The sequence below is a fragment of the Rana temporaria genome, chromosome 2 (genome assembly GCF_905171775.1).
Source record: "Rana temporaria chromosome 2, aRanTem1.1, whole genome shotgun sequence".
NCBI classification, from domain to species: Eukaryota; Metazoa; Chordata; class Amphibia; order Anura; family Ranidae; genus Rana; species Rana temporaria.
The window spans coordinates 451,633,858-451,651,193 of record NC_053490.1 but is presented as its reverse complement, the minus strand read 5'-3'; the positions used below and the strand labels follow the sequence as shown (position 1 = coordinate 451,651,193).

Below are 17,336 nucleotides of genomic sequence, written 5' to 3'. Positions count from 1 at the left end.
GGGTAACCCGTGGCAGGGGTACCCGTCTTGAGAATTATATGGAATTAGACATGGGGGTTCCCCATAGCCCCCCCCCCTCACCTAATATATTGCCTTGCTTGTTTTTCATTGGCACTTTTCTGTGTTTTATACTTTTGAATGCTCCTTCTGAAGCCCCTGCGACTCTGGTGCTTATTTTGTTATTTTTACTAAAACCAATCAAAACGATTGAACCGACTACCTGGAATCACTGACAAGGAAAGACTGTGGAACAGCCAAAGTCAGAACTTGAAATTGATCAGCATAAAAATAGACAGCCTTATTACTTGAAATGATCAATGGAAATAAAAAGTTAAACATCCATCATTTTTGTGATAACCCAGAGAAACCAATACATTTTTGGTTTATTGATACCAGATTACTGAATGATGACTTTTTTTATGGGAACCTCGTGTTGTATATTCTTTGCTTGATTTAATAGGACATCGGTATATTGGCAATAAGAAATATTAAGCAATAGAACAGTTCCACCTAGTGGCCAAAGAGTATTATGCACAGGATCTATTTTGTAATACCTTTAAAGGAAATGTTGTAACTTTCCTCTTTCCAGACTACACATTCATGAAATAGTGAGTTTGGAGAAAATTTGAAATTGAATAGCTATATAACGTGATTGTATTGATTAGCAAGGTACAGTGACTTTTAGATGTGTAGTTTTTTCTTTCTTAGTATGCCTAAAGAGATTCCTCCAATATGGTCATGGTAAAAAATAGGTTTTACTTGAACATTTCACATTTCAAATGCTTTGGAGTGCTGATAAAAGCTGGAGGATAATTGGTGTCCCTACCAGGCGTGGACATATGTGGGGTAAGACTCTCAAAAATGACTCCGGTGCTTCATATATGGATATGGCTGTGTATAGTCTCAGCGAGTGCTTCTCGCCTCTGTGACCAAGCCCAGGTAGGCAGGGCAGAACAGGTCAGGGTGCATGGCTTGAACAGTGCTGGCTGAGGCTATACACAGCCATATCCACATCTCATCATAATCATAAGGTCGGTTTTGAGTGTCGCCTTACTCCACATTGTTCCTAGCAAAATTATTAATACTACTTTTAATTCTATGAAATCCTTCCAATGTATATGTATTTGGGAACATTTGCATATTAACAGCCCAAATGGAAAGATCCCTTAATGCAACTAGGTGAGGATAATTGTCATAAATTTTTTTTTTTTTTTCAGTGCAGTCAAATTAAAGCTCTTTACACTCAACCATACACACAGCTAATGGTTTAAAAAATGTAACTTGGCTTACAAAGGCTGAGCGGCAAAAGTTGATATAATGTTAAATTATGTTTTCATACAAGGTCTGCTTTGTATACACTGCTCCTACAGCGCCTCAAAGATGCTGCTAACAGGAATTTTGTAATGCGCTGCCAGAGCACCGCTCCAGTGTGAAATCACTCAGGCTTTCACACTGGAGTGACAGGAGAGGCGCGTTGGTCGCTATTTTTAGCGTTTTAGCGCCTGTAAAGCGCCTCAGTGTGAAAGTAGCCTTAGGCCACGTACATGCGGTCGTTCCAAACCGATGAGAATGGTCCGACGGGCCATTTCCATCGGTTCACCGCTGAAGTGGTCTGATGTGCGTACACACCATCGTTCCAAAAACCGATCGGGTAAGAGCGCGGTGACGTCAAACACACGACGTGCTGAATAAAACCAAGTTCAATGCTTCCAAGCATGCGTCAACTTGATTCTGAGCATGCGCGGGTTTTGAACCGATGCTTTTGTGTACTAACCATCGGTTTGGACCGATCGGTCAGCGGTCCATCGGTTCGATTTTGAAGCATGTTTTAAAATTTTGGACCGAAGGAAAACAGACCGATGGGCTATACACACGGTCGGTTTGGACCGATGAAACTGAACCTCGGTCCATTCTCATCGGTTTTGTCCGACCGTGTGTACGCGGCCTTAGTGTTTGGGTGAAGTAAGGGTCAAAAGTCATGGTCCAGTATATTATGGGCAGAACTGTTTTTTAAAAGCATTTTTTTAAATTGGTATCAGTGTCAGTGTCTGTTTTTTAGGTAGGATAAAAAAAAGCAAAATGCGCACTATAGTTTCTGGGCTGTACTATGGGTACATGCAACAACTAACATACACATGTGGCATCACCTCAATCGTCAGTAGCAGGATGGTGGTAGGTTATAGTAGTAGCAAGAAATATACAGCTAAATTTAAAAAAATACTTTTTAGTTTTGTTTTTACCAATTTGCTCCAGTTTTCCTTTGATGATAAAAATAAATAAATAGGAGATATCCATTACTATTTACCACCAAATGAAATCCCAATTTGTCCTGAAAAAAAAAAAAAGATATAATCCACATACAGTAGGTGTTTGTGATATTGTGCTTTCAGCACGACAGCGTCGCGCTGATACTCGGCGACAGGGTGCCGAGATCTCGCCGACATCTCACACTCACTGGAATAGTGACAGCACATCCCAGCAAGCGCGTCATAGAAGCGACGGGAGATCCGACTTGGATTCCCGCCAATTCTACACGTGTGCGGCGTTTGTTATGAATCCTGAGGGGGAAGTCCCCGCCGGATTTTAAATAAAAATCCGGCATGGGTCCCCCCCTCAGGAGCATACCGGGCCCTTAGGTCTGTTATGGGTTGTAAGGAGAGCCCCCTCTACGCCGAAAAAAACGGCGTAGGGGTCCCCCTACAATCCATACCAGACCCGTATCCAAAGCACGCTACCCGGCCAGCCAGGAAGGGAGTGGGGACGAGCGAGCGCCCCCCCCCCCTCCTGAGCCGTACCAGGCTGCATGCCCTCAACATGGGGGGTTGGGTGCTCTGGGGCAGGGGGGCGCACTGCGGCCCCCCCCACCTCAGAGCACCCTGTCCCCATGTTGATGAGGACAGGGCCCCTTCCCGACAACCCTGGCCGTTGGTTGTCGGGGTATGCGGGCGGGAGGCTTATCGGAATCTGGGAGCCCCCTTTAATAAGGGGGCCCCCAGATACCGGCCCCCCACCCTAAGTGAATGAGTATGGGGTACATCGTACCCCTACCCATTCACCTGCAAGAAAAGTGGTAAAAACACAAATAAACCACACAGTGTATTAAAATATTTTATTTTTCTGCTCCGGAGGCCGCCCCCTGTCTTCTTTATTAGCTCTTTTACCAGGGGGGGCTTCCTTCCTGGCTGGCCGGGTAGCGTGCTTTGGATACGGGTCTGGTATGGATTGTAGGGGGACCCCCTACGCCGTTTTTTCCGGCGTAGGGGGGCTCTCCTTACAACCCATAACAGACCTAAGGGCCCGGTATGCTCCTGAGGGGGGACCCATGCCGGATTTTTATTTAAAATCCGGCGGGGACTTCCCCTTCAGGATTCATAACAAACGCCGCACACGTGTAGAATTGGCGGGAATCCAAGTCGGATCTCCCGTCGCTTCTATGACGGCTCTGTCTCCATCGCGGCAAGCCAGCTCGGCGCTGGCTCCCGCGATGGGGCTCGTAGGTGCTCAATCTCGCTGAGAAAGAGAGCGAGATTGACACAAAATCGGGTTCACCTACTGTAGATACATAAAGTAGTTGTGGTGATATGTACAATTTTACTAGTCAAAGTTGCAAATTTGTGCTTGGGCATTAACATTTGTTTTACCCTTAGGCACGAAGGGGTTAGAAAGCATTATTATTATTATTATTATTATTATTATTATTATTATTTTAGCATTTTAAAAACAGTGGGCCCAAAAAATATTTTTAAACCTTCAACATGAAGGTGTTTTAACTGTTTGTATGTTTGTAGTTGTGCCATACTCTTTCCATTTTTGGATTATGGATTGAACAGTGCTCCCTGAGATTTTCAAAGCTTGGGACATTCTTTTATAACCTAATCCTGCTTTAAACTTCTCCACAGCTTTATATTTGACCTGTCTGGTGTGTTCCTTGTCCTTCATTATGCCGTTTGTTCAGAAGGGTTCTCTAACAAACCTCTGAGGGCTTTACAGAACATCTGTATTTATACTGAGATTAAATTACACACAGGTGGACCCTATTTACTAATTTGGTGACTTCAGAAGGCAATTTTTTCACTAGATTTTAGTTAGGGGTATCAGAGTAAAGGGGGCTGAATACAAATGCATGCCATACTTTTCACATATTTATATGTGCCACTTTGCATTGGTCTATCCCATAAAATCCCAATAAAATACATTTACATTTTTGGTTGTAACATGAAAAAATTTGGAAAATTTCAAGGGGTATGAGTACTTTTTCAAGTCACTGTATGATATCAAGATACCATATATACTCGAGTATAAGCCGAGTTTTTCAGCCCTTTTTTTAGTGCTGAAAATGCCCCCCTCTGCTTTTACTCAAAACCCTTTTTGTGCCTGATCTCCTGGACTTTGGGGACCTGGTACTGGCCGGCTGTAGGTACCCTGGACCCCAAACACATGCACACATGTAGCCCCACTCTTCCTCCACAAGTGTGCAACGTTTGTTGTCCAGGGGACCTGCAGCCGGGGAGCACCGATTTTTCAAAGCCGGACACCCCTTCCATAGACTCCCATGTTAAATGTCAGTCTAGTCATGGGCACAGTGAGGCATGGACACAGTGAAGCACAGTGAGGCATGCGCCCTAGGCTTATACTCAAGTCAATACGTTTTCCCAGTTTTTCTTGGCAAAATTAGGTGCCTCGGATTATATTCGGGTCCGCTTATACTCGAGTATATACGGTACTTCCTCAACCTTTTAATCCCAGAGGAACCCTTCAAATTTTAGGTCTCCAGTAACCCCTTCTAAAACCTATTCATTCAGGGCCAGTGGAAAAAATTCACAAAAAATGAAAAGGTGAACCAGCTCTGTACAGCTCTCACCATCTGACCCCTGCCCCCCCCCCCCTGCCAGGTCTGCCCAAGCAGCCTCTGCAGGGGACCAGAGACTTGAAACTCTCATGCCTCGTACACACGAACTAACGCCCGTCCAAAGTGCGGTGACGTACAACATGTACAACGGAACTATAAAGGGGAATTTCTATTCAAACCATGCCACCCTTTGTGCTGCTTTTGCTGATCCTCGTGTTAGTAAAAGTTTGTAACGATTCGCGCTTTTCATGAGCTGCAATAAACGATGCAATAATTTGCAGCGTGACAAATGTGATATCTCCTTTAGGGCCCTTTATGTGCAGGGACCGCCCTGTCTTTTCTCTGCTCTCCCCTATGGGGGGATCGGATGAACACGGACCGTGTGTCCGTGTTCATCCCATCCGATCCGCAGACGGAAGAAAAAATAGGACATTCTTCCGTCTGCAAAATCGGATCTTTGCGGAGGCGGGTGATTACGGATGTCAGCGGATGTTTATGATGTTTATCCGCTGACACCCGCAATCACATAGGGGCCAATGTATGTCCCTTTTTTTATCTGCAAACGGATGAAAAAGCGGACATATGGTCCGCACGTCTGAAAGGGCCCTTACGAACGCTAGTTTTACCAGAAAGAGCGCTCCCGTCTCATACATGATTCTGAGCATGCACATTTTTTTTTTCCCCCTCGGAAAAGCATACACACGACCGGTTTTCCTGACGGGAAAAAGTCCGCCAGGAATCCCAACGGGAAAAAAGAAAGCTGGTTCTTTTTTTTTTTTTTTTCATCAGTTTTCTTGTTGGGAAAACTGCGATGGAGCATACACATGGACAGTTTTTCACGACCAAAAGCTCTCATGGCAGTTTTTCCGACGGGAAAACCGGTCGTGTGTACGAGGCATCAGTCTTCTTCCAGGAACGATCAGAGTGATTCTGATTGGTCATGTGCTGACACATGACCACTTTGACCATTCAGAATCAGGGTGGGAATGATGTACGTTGTTGCGATAAGGTGAACGTACACTTCAAAGCCTGATTTATTATACAGGATTTATATAGCGCTATCAGTTTGTGCAGTGCTTTACAACATGATGGCAGACACTATGGTTACAATACAATTCTTCTAGATTGTAAGCTCTAACGAGTAGGGACCTCTGATTCCTCCTGTATTGTATATAAACTGTCTTCCCTGTAGTTGTAAAGCGCTGCGCAAACTGTTGGTGCTATATAAATCCTGTATAATAATAATTCAATACAGGAGGATTTTGGGTGAAATGCTTTAGAAAGGGAAGTCCTGTGCATTTGTCTGACACCAAGTTTTATACCATGCCAGAGTTTCGTGGTTAGTGCCTGTGTGTTATTATACTTGAATTGCATATTCTCATGTGTTAATATGGGTGACTTGTAATGCGAAGTACATTGTAATGTGCGTATGATGCGTTTGCAGTCATATCAGTGCAAAATACATTTTGCCAAAATGCACAAGTGTGGTTCCAGCTTGAAAGTTGTTCCTTTGTGCCGCCCCCTTTTGCTGGAGCTATCCCACCTTCTGAGAGTTACTGTGTGTTCAGATATTGCTAATACATCAATTACATTTTTTTATCATGTTTTTGTTTTTTAGAGCGAGAACATGGTGACAAGAAGGATGTGGATCCCAACGCAGGTAGATTTGTCAGGTACCAGTTCACACCTGCATTCCTCAGACTGCGCCAGGTTGGGGCAACGTAAGTAAATGTAAACTCAATAAGGTCACCAGGCAGATATAAAAACAGCAATTCATACCATTTATATATTCATTAGTGGAGCTAGTAAAACTTACTGAATATTAGCCTTCTGTAATCCCCTGTACAACAGCACAGAGGGAGACCGTGCACCTACACGGATATGGAGAATGCTGGCAAGAAGAAACATCAGTGAACAAATGGCTGACTTTATACTACCTTTCTTAGAAAACTTTTTCTATTTTCACTAAAGGTTCAAATGCAAAACTCCCTTCAAGGTCTCCATGCAATCCTGTCTTTCCACCTTTGGGTGCTAGTACAGGTCATCCTCCCCAACCAAAATATACCTAACCACTAGAGGACCGGCCACCGCAGTTAATAACGACAGGTTGGCTCCCCTGGGCAAATCGCCTTTGCTGTACGTCGGCTGCTTTAAAACCACTAGGGGGCACCCGCGGCGTGATGATAGAACCGATGCGCGTGCCTGGCAGCCGCGATGTCCGCCTGGCTCCCTTGATCTCTCCTGAGAGAGACAGAACGAAGATCTGCCAATGTAAACAGACAGTTCTCTGTTCTGTCAGGAGAGAGAAGACAGATCTGCTGTTCATACCAAGTATGAACAGTAATCGGTCTCCGCCTCCAGGTAGTGACACCCCCCCCCCAGTTAGAATCACTCCCTGGGACACACATTTAACCTTTGATCACACCCTAGTGTTAACCCCTTCCCTGCCAATTACATTTATACAGTAATCAGTGGCTATTTTTAGCTCTGATCTTAGTATAAATGTCAATGGTCCCAAAAAAGTGTCCGATCTGTCCACCACAATGTCGCAGTCCTGCTAAAAATCCAATGTTACCACCATTACTTGTATAAAAAAAATTATATTAAAAATTTCATAAATCTATCCCCTATTTTGTAGACTATAACTTTTGCGCAAAACAATCAATATATGCTTATTGAGAGATATATATTCTTCTCTTTCTATATATATATATATATATATATATATATATATATATATATATATATATATATATATATATATATATATATATATATATATATATATATATATATATATATGTATATATGTGTGTATATATATATATGTATATGTGGCCTTTTTTTTGGGTGGATATTTATTATAGCAAAATAATATTGCTTTTTTTTTTTAATTGTTTGGGTACAGCATCACACGACCGCGCAATTGTACGTTAAAGCGACGCAGTGCCGTATCGCAAATAATGGCCTGGTCATTAACCACTTGACAACCGGGCACTTAAACCCCCTTAATAACCAGACCAATTTTCAGCTTTCGGTGCTCACATTTTGAATGACAATTACTCAGTCATACAACACTGTGGGGGGACGTCCCCTCTCGCCTCCCGTAGGAATGATCAAGCGACGAAACGGCTGCTATGATTGTTCTTATGGTGTAGGGAATCGCCAGCTGAAAAAGCTGATATCTGAATGATGCCTGTAACTGCAGGCATCATTCAGATATCCCGCACAAATTTAAGGACGTCATATATGATGGCCAGTGGGCAGGAAGTGGTTAAAACGTGTGTTTATTTGTATTTATTTATTTTTTTACACACAAAGTTGACAATGTATACAATATTTCTAACACACAGCATGTACATACCAAAAATGACACCCTAAAATAGATTCTCCTACTCCTCCTGATTACGGCGATTCCACACGTGTGAGACTTTCACAGCCTGGCCACATACAAAGGCAGGGTATGGCAGGGATGGCTGAGCAGGGAGTGATGGATCTCTCCCCCTCTCACACTATACCGATCGGTGCAGAGAGGGGAGAGAGGAACCGGCGTCATGATATAACGCCAGTTTGTTTACAAGTGATCGCTCCGTCATTTGACGGAGCAATCACGTGGTAAACGCCCGCTATCAGCGGCCATTTACCATGATCCGTGATGGACAAGAGGTCCCAGCGTTCACGGACACTCCCATGTGCGAGCCCCAGGGGGCACGCAGGAGCGCGATTTACGCCCTCCCAGAGTTAACAAACCGCCCTGTAGCCGTCATTCGGCTTTGGGCCGGTTAAGTGGTTCAGGGGGCAAATCCTTTCCGGGGTTAAAGTGGAAGTCCATGCAAAAAATAAAATTCTTGCATCTATAGCCACCAAAATTCTAACACTAACCTCTCTATCCGTATAAAATTAAAATCGCTATACACATCTTTTCTGAAGCCGATCTGACCTAATCTCCAGCAGCAGAAGCTCTGCCGAGTACACGTCCAACTCCTGTGAAATGAATGGGAAGTGACGTCACCCATAGAGTTACTATGGGGCTTCTGTTGACGGACGTGTCCTCTGCATCCGTCTCCACAGCAAAGCCGTGGCTGACAGCTCAGCGTGGGATCAGCTTTCGCGGGTGGAGATTGGGTTGGATCACCTGTAGAAAAGGTATGTATACTGATTTTATTTTTCTTTACAGGGCTAGATAGGTTAGTGTTCGAATGTTGGTGGCTATAGATGCAGGGATTTTAGGTTTTGCATGGATTTCCACTTTAAGGAAAAATACATATCCTGAGAAGCTCAGGCAGGTGATGGGACTTATTGAGAAGAGGACACTGAAGTGGGGTTTATGTATCTTTCCTTGACTGAGAATTATGGCCAAAGCTATTTTGGTCCTACCTCATTAAGGCCTTGTGCACACAGAACATTCTTTAATTAGAAGCCGGCAGCATTTTTGCAGAAAAAATGCCACACTTGTAAAAGTGTCTAAAGCTTTTACAAGCTTCTAGGAGCTTTACAGGCATCAAGCTCTTGGATGCTAATTCATTTCATTGGCCAGAATAATCCGACATCACACATTTGTTGTCGGAAATTCCGACAATTGTCCGATGGAGCATATAAACAGTCGGATTATCTGACAAAATCCTGCCATCACACTTTTCCCATTGCCAGGGGTATTACTGCGGTTTCCCATTGATTTCAATGGGAATGGTAAACACCCTGCTCCTATACCGTTCCAAAGATGCGGCTAGCAGGACTTTTGGAGCGGACCTGCTAGCGCACCGCTTCAGTGTGAAAGCCTTCGGGCTTTCACATTGAAGCCTGCAGGGCAAGATTTTTTTCAGGCGGTATAGCAGCCCTATTTTTAGCGCTGAACCGCCTGAAAAACGTGTCGGTGTGAAAGGGGCCTTATAGCTCTCTCCTGAACTGTTCCTCTGTTATCAGCCTGAGAACTCCTGACAAATACTCAGACTTTTTAGACAAAAGCAGAATGAATCTTTTGTCAGAGGAGGTTGCTAAAATAGAGTAGCAGAGAGCAGGTCCTATTAGAAAACACCTCTGAGAGTCTGTCTGTAAGGAGAGGGGGTGTGTGCCTTTCCTCCCATCAGCAATGTTAGCTATCTTGGCTGTATGCCCAGACATCACACTCTGTGTTAATAGGGAAGAGAAAATCTCCTAAGATGATCTGAACTTTCTAAACGGTATATAAATGTGAACACAGCAGATATACATATAAAACCTATGTAGGGAGATTTGGTTCATCCCTGTGTATCATCTGAGGCTGTTCACTTCACTGGGTGTATGGAGGGTTTACAGATAGCAAAAATCTATCTCTAAGTTTTGAGTTTTTTTTTAGGATTTTGTTCTTTCCACTGCTGTTTCCCTTGAAATAAGGTAACACTGATGTCCTGCCATGCTCCACAATTATATTAGTATGCATGCATGGGTGATACTTGCATACATACGGACGTCACAATCCTTAAAGGGACCATTCTACCATGGCTACATATCTGCCACCATTCTATAGCTAAAAAAAGGGTCAAATGTGATATAATATAGCAAGCTTTTTTTATTTTTTAATAAAATGTGCTTGAATACTCCACCTATTCATGCCCATACAGGGGCGGACTGACAACTCATGGGGCCCCCGGGCAAAAGAAAACTATGGGGCCCCTGTGCTTACAGATGGCCACCACGCCAGGAGGCAGTGTAGAGGGGCAGCTCAAATCTCAGGATTTTCACATCAGAAGCATGTCGGTTTCAGACATATCAGGGACAGATGTAAAAACAACATAGATTTTTACATACTGTCCCTGGTTTTACTGAGCATGTCAACCCTGATGGGGCCCCCTAGTGACATGGGGCCCTCGGGCAGTGCCCGAGTGACTCCATGGTCAGTCCGCCCCTGTGCCCATACACCTCTTTGGGATAATTCCTGCTTGCTGGAACTACTTGCTGTGCCCGATTTTTGAATTGTGGTTTAATGGAGTCATATATGTCTCCCATGTACTGTACTTTCCAGCAGAGGTACTAAATCGTTTCAGGATCTTAAGACTGAATTTCAGTTTCCCAACTCCATGTTTTTCCATTACCTTCATCTCTGCCACATGCTATATACACCCAATTGCTATATACACCCAATTTGGGGACTCCAATCTCTATTCCTTTATACCTGTTGGACGTACTCCCTGATACGAATACTAAAAAACAATGTCCAGTTATTATAATAACCTCCTCTTACCACCAGCTTTTAATTTAGCTTACCAATTGAAGACTGGCTGGGTGGCGGACGTAGGGAAGCTGGAGGATGAAGACTGGGTTGACGTGTTGGAATTCTGCAGACTGGTCTACCCAAAACTTTTTGATTGCCTCACCCACCTATATATTTTGCATAGAACGTATCCAACTTCCATTCATCTAGCTAGGTACCGGCCGCATCATCTCGTGCTCCAGATGTGGTGAGACCAGCGGCACTTTTTATGACCTGATATGGGCATGCACTGGCATCCAAGGCTACGGGTCACAGGTGGTTGGTTTCTACATGACCAAATGGGCTCCCTAATCAAACCTTTGCACTAAGCAATGTCTTCTGTTTCTTAGAGCAAACAGAAGACAGTCCGGATAGTGACAAACATTTCCATATTTTCTTGCAAAAAACACTTTTCATGGCTAGAATGTTGATTGCTTGGGTTTTGCTCAGGGCATCACCACCAACTGTCCTAGATTGGGTGGCTTCCATTAATCTCATGCTGTCATATAAGAAAGTAATTTACATTCATTTAGGATGCCCAGCTAAATATCATAAGATTGTGACAGTTGACTAGATCAAGCCTCTACTTGCATAGGCATTAATCTGTAGATAGGGGAGTGTCAACTCTCTGTGTACATTACACTAATTGCTGTATATACTTAATTTAAAGTGTTATGAGTCATGGGCTATTTTTTAAATGGTACCATTGCTGACTGAATGCCAATTTACTACTGTAATATATGGATATAGGCAGTGCTTTTTTTCTCAGACAATAGGTGCAGGAATTCCCCCTTTCCGGGTCACCCCTTTTCTCCGCCCCCTACCCACCTCCCAGTACTGCCCCTTTTAGACAATCTAGAACCAAGTATATATTTGTGGTGCTAAGTAATTTGTATGGAATTTGGTAATGATATCAAGAAAAGCAGTAAAATAGATCCCCTGCAGCCAGCAACCATAGATCCCCCTAACAACAATGGACCACCCACAACAAAATCCCCCCCCCCCCGCAACAATAGACTCTCAGCAGCATCAACACCCCCCTGCATTACTGTAATAGACTCTCTGGCAGTCATCAACAATAGACCCATCCCACAACTGACCCCCCAGCAACAATAGACCCCCCCTGCAAAAATAGATCCACAGCAGTGAGCAGCACACCCCAGCACCCCTTGCCATTACATAGTCAGTCCAGGAGGTGCCGGAACTGCGTTCCCCCGCGTTCCCGCTGAAAAAAAGCCCTGGATATAAGTATTGCATGCCAAGGCCTTTTTTTACTTGATCCTATTGCTGAGGTACAGGCCTATTATTTGCAATAATTATGTTTTCTATATGGGAATCATCCTTTCTTCTGTAGTAATTTATAGTGGTGTTTATCGCACGTTTTTTTCTAATTAAGATTTTGTTTGATTGATAAAATGTGTTATTACAATTTTCCAGGGTTGAATTTACAGTTGGCGACAAGCCCATTAATAACTTTCGAATGATTGAGAGACATTACTTCCGTGAGCAGCTCTTGAAGAGCTTCGACTTTGAGTTTGGATTCTGTATCCCCAGCAGTAAGAACACATGTGAACATATTTATGAATTCCCACAGCTTTCAGAGGATCTTAGTAAGTGTCTTTTCCTTCTCCATGATAAACATTGATTAAGTTTTTTCTTTATATATATAGTCATTGCCACAATGGGACTTAAAAGCACATTATACTATTGTGAGAGACTTTGGGAACAATTTCTGTGAAAATAAACCCTAAATGTAATGGGATCTTCATTAAAGTCATTAGTTTAAGGAGTCTGTCTTTATAATAAAGTTTTTTTTTTAATATAAATATTCTGAAATTGCAAGGTAAAATAGTCAATGCACGGACATATGCAATACTATGGATCGATTTATAAAAAAATAGCGTCAATCATATGCAGAGCTGTCCCAAATCTTTACCGTAATTTCCTTTTTTATATTTATTTCCTCAAGTGGTCACTGCCATCTAGTGGCAAGAATGCAGTGTTTTCTTGATTTGAGGTATTTGAGGAAAATAGGAGAAAAACATATTGGACAAATCATGGGGAAGATTTGTGATGGCTGTGTAATGTTTGTATTTAAAGCCGAAACTTTGAATTTTGAAAAGCGTAGGGAAAGGTTAACATCAGTGTTCCATTGTGTAGATTTTAAGTGGAAATTCTCTATTAGATACCCAATTAGATTGCTTCTCTTCTATTTAAATGCTATATACAGTATCTCACAAAAGTGAGTACACCCCTTACATTTTTGTAAATATTTTATTATCTTTTCATGTGAGAACACTGAAGAAATTATACTTTGCTACAATGTAACGTAGTGAGTGTACAGCTTGTACGCCAGTGTAAACTTGCAATTCCCTTAAAATAACTCAACACAGCCATTAAATTTTAAACCGCTGGCAACAAAAGTGAGTACACCCCTAAGTGAAAATTTTGAAATCGGGCCCAATTAACCATTTTCCCTCCCTGGTATCTAATGAGTCACATAAGGTCTCAGGTGTGAATGGGGAGCAGTGGTGTGTTAAATTTGGTGTTGTCATTCTTACTCTCTCTCTTACTGGTCACTTAAAGTTCAACATGCCACCTCAAGGCAAAGAACTCTCTGAGGATCTGAAAAAAAATGTTGCTCTACATAAAGATGGCCTAGGCTATAAGAAGATTGCCAAGACCCTGAAACTGAGCTGCAGCACGGTGGCAAAAACCATACAGCGGATTAACAGGACAGGTTCCACTCAGAACAGGCCATGCCATGGTCGACCAAAGGGGTTGAGTGCACGTGCTCAGCAACATATCCTGAGGTTGTCTTTGGGAAAGACATTTGAGTGCTGCCAGCATTGCTGCAGAGGTTGAAGGGGTGGGAGTCACCCTGTCAGTGCTCAGACCATATGCCGCACACTGCATCAAATTGGTCTGCATGGCTGTTGTCCCAGAAAGAAAGCCGCTTCTAACGATGATGGATAAGAAAGCCTGCAAACAGTTTGCTTAAGAAAAGAAGACTAGGGACAGGGATTACTGGAACCATGTCCTGTGGTCTGATGAGACCTAGATAAACTTATTTGGCTCAGATGATGTCAAGCGTGTGTGGCGGCAGCCAGGCGAGGAGTACAAAGACAAGTGTGTCCTGCCTACAGTCAAGCATGGTGGTGGGAGTGTCATGGTCTGGGGCTGCATTAGTGCTGCTGGCACTGGGGAGCTAAAGTTAATTGAGGGAACCATGAATGCCAACATGTACTGTGACATACTGAAGCAGAGCATGATCCCCTCCCTTCGGAGACTAGGCCGCAGGGCAGTATTCCAACATAACAACCCCAAACACACCACCTCCAACACGACCACTGCTTTTCTAAAGAAGCTGAGGATAAAGGTACAAAGCATGTCTCCAGACCTAAACCCTATTGAGCATTTGTGGGGCATCCTCAAACGGAAGGTGGAGGAGCGCAAGGTCTCTAACATTCACCGTCTCTGTGATGTCTTGGAGGAGTGGAAGAGGACTCCAGTGGAAACCTGTGAAGCTCTGGTGAACTTCATGCCCAAGAGGGTTAAGGCAGTGCTGGAAAATAATGGTGGCCACACAAAATATTGACACTTTGGGCCCAATTTGGAAATTTTCACTTGGGTATGTACTCACTTTTGTTGTCAGTAGTTTAGACATTAATGGCTGTGTGTTGAATTATTTTGAGGGGACAGCAAATTTACACTGTTATACAAGCTGTGTACTTACTACTTGTAGCTACTCACTAAATTGCAGCAAAGTGTAATTTCTTCAGTGTTGTCACATGAAAAGATATAATAAAATACTTTCAAAAATGTGAGGGGTGTACTCACCTTCGTGAGATACTGTACAAAATAAAAATAAAAAAAATGGCTTCTGACACAGTGGTAATAAACTCTCCTTTTTTATTTTTAACTACTGGTAAGCTTATAATTAAGCTTACCCGTAGGTTAAATGAATATCTCCTAAACATGCACCGTTTTAGGAGATATTGTAGCAAGCAGCCGGCGGTGATGTCACTGGCACATGCGCTCTAAAGGAATGGCATGCCTGTGCTGTTCTTCAGAGCTCCATGCCACAACTTCATCGCAGCTCGGTCATTCAAGTGTCCGCAGCCCATGAACCTGGAAGGAAGACCGGTTGAAGATGGAAGCTCTGTCGGTGGTGACTCCACGTCGCTGGAGAGCTTCATATCAAGGTAAGTCTTTCATAATGTGCTAGTATGCAGTGCATATTGGCACATTATGCCTTTTACCTTGCAGGGAGAGGTGTTTTTATTTTATCCTGAACGATTACTACTGCTTGAAGTGTTAGATCACCTGATGAATACATGCTTGTTCTGAGTCCATGACTCCCAAAACAGTGAAGCAATGATATTCATGGTAGCTAAATAGCATGCAAGGTTCCCTTTAAAGCAGTCTTATTGTTAAAGGGAACCTGTCAGGATACAATTATGGAAGCTAGCGTTGTTGAATCTTTAGAGATCAGAGAACCCATTTCTGAAATTGTATTGGTTTTCTTCTATGACAAATTAACTACAAAAGGCACTTGGGAAAATGAAACCATCAAACACTGTAAAACCAATGCTGGCTTTTTCCTCCGACTAGAATACACATTTTCTTACTACAATTTTAAAGCATTTAACAGGATAATTTTGTTTTGATTTTTTTGTTTATATGCCTTAATTCTTTTTTCTTTTTTTCTTACCCTACAGTTCGTGAAATGATCATCCATCCCTACGAGACTCAATCAGACAGTTTCTACTTTGTGGACAACAAGCTAGTGATGCACAACAAGGCAGATTATTCATATAGTGGAGGCCCTTGATCCTATTGTAGGAGGGAACCAATCACAGAGCATTGAAAACAATCCCCCTTCCCCTAGCAGTTATACAAGGGATTGTGCCCAACTTCCTGTAGGAGAATCCATCCGGGATCCAATATTCTGTTTGCTAGTAGGAGTTCTAAGACTGAGCCTAAATCTGCCCCTACCTGCCCTAGAGCCTTTTTAGCACATCGAAACCGTGCAAGGATCTTCATATATCTTCACATGTTGGCAAGGATGACTTTGAAATGAGACAAGTCCCCTAAATAAGAACGTGGTCTTTGTACCAGAACGTCTGAGCAATGCCACTAGTTTTATAACCATCAGCGATGCATTGAGCTTAGCAAATGTTTTCCTGAAACAAGGACTGTTGTGAAACATTACTTTTTTTTTTTTTTAGGACCATCCTTGCTGATATCCCACAGGCCATTCATTTTAGGAACAACCATTCCCATGTTACTTGGACCAAATCATCTTAGGAACAGGTTTTCTTGTATACCTTGGGCTATACCAGGCCTCTTCTGTGTCAAGCACCAACCGCACACATGGAGCTAAAATGTCTTGTAAGCTTGGACCAGACCATAGTAAAGGGAATCCAAGCCAAAGATCTAATCGGTTCTTCCTCAATAGCTTCTTCTTAACAATCTGTTTAATGAATTGTGATACTAGGGTTTTTGTCAGGCTTTTCTCTACTGATATAACAGAAGTGTAAACTAGGCATTTGGAAGCATATATAGTGATGCAAAATATAAAATAAAGTGGGAAACTGACATTTTTTTTTTCAAAACAAGGTCAACTGTATTATTTAAAAGGTATAATCGGTGTCAGTGGTGTATTTTTAAAGGGCAACGCAGCCAAACGGCTAGATACACTATTGCAGCATAGGTGTAGAGACTTTTATACCTGCCATATGAATAATTTGTAATGTAATGAGTGTACACTTTGCTGTGCTACATGGCTGCTTACCATAAGGAGATACTGTCCAGTCTGCTGTGTGGACTACAAGTAACAGCTGGTAATGCTTGTTGAAAACGTAAGCACAACCCCCACCTTTAAGCAGGCACTATACATTTTTGCAGCTTAATGTAAAGAGATTTTACATAATCACTCCAGCTGAGTTAAAGAATAATCCTACAACAAAGAATACACATTGGGGTTTATTAACTAAAGCTAGAGAGGGCAAAATTTGTCACAATTCTGCGTAGAAACAGCTTCCAGGTTTTATTGCTAAAGCTTAATTAAACTAGCTGAGGTTAGAAGCTGATTGGTTTCTCTGCATAATTGTGACAAATTTTGCCCCTTCTAGCTTTAGTAAATAAACCCCATAAACTAAAAGGAAATTCTAATCCATCCCCTGGAGATGCCCTTTAGGCTGGGTTCACACTGTTGCGAACTCTTTTGCGAATTTGAGCCGTTGCGATCGCTCA

The 17,336-nt window shown here is 42.7% G+C and overlaps 1 protein-coding gene across 1 annotated transcript in view; it reads left to right on the top strand.

Moving 5' to 3' along the window:
- The window catches only part of UNC119 (unc-119 lipid binding chaperone), a 113,197-nt gene extending 96,514 nt beyond the window's left edge, over positions 1-16,683 (top strand). Inside the window, exons 3-5 of the mRNA XM_040338507.1 lie at positions 6,468-6,570; positions 12,516-12,688; positions 15,800-16,683. Coding sequence (XP_040194441.1) covers positions 6,468-6,570; positions 12,516-12,688; positions 15,800-15,912 — 389 coding nt within the window. The 3' untranslated portion in view covers positions 15,913-16,683. The remainder of the gene's footprint in view (positions 1-6,467; positions 6,571-12,515; positions 12,689-15,799) is intronic.
- The last annotated feature ends 653 nt before the right edge of the window (positions 16,684-17,336 follow it).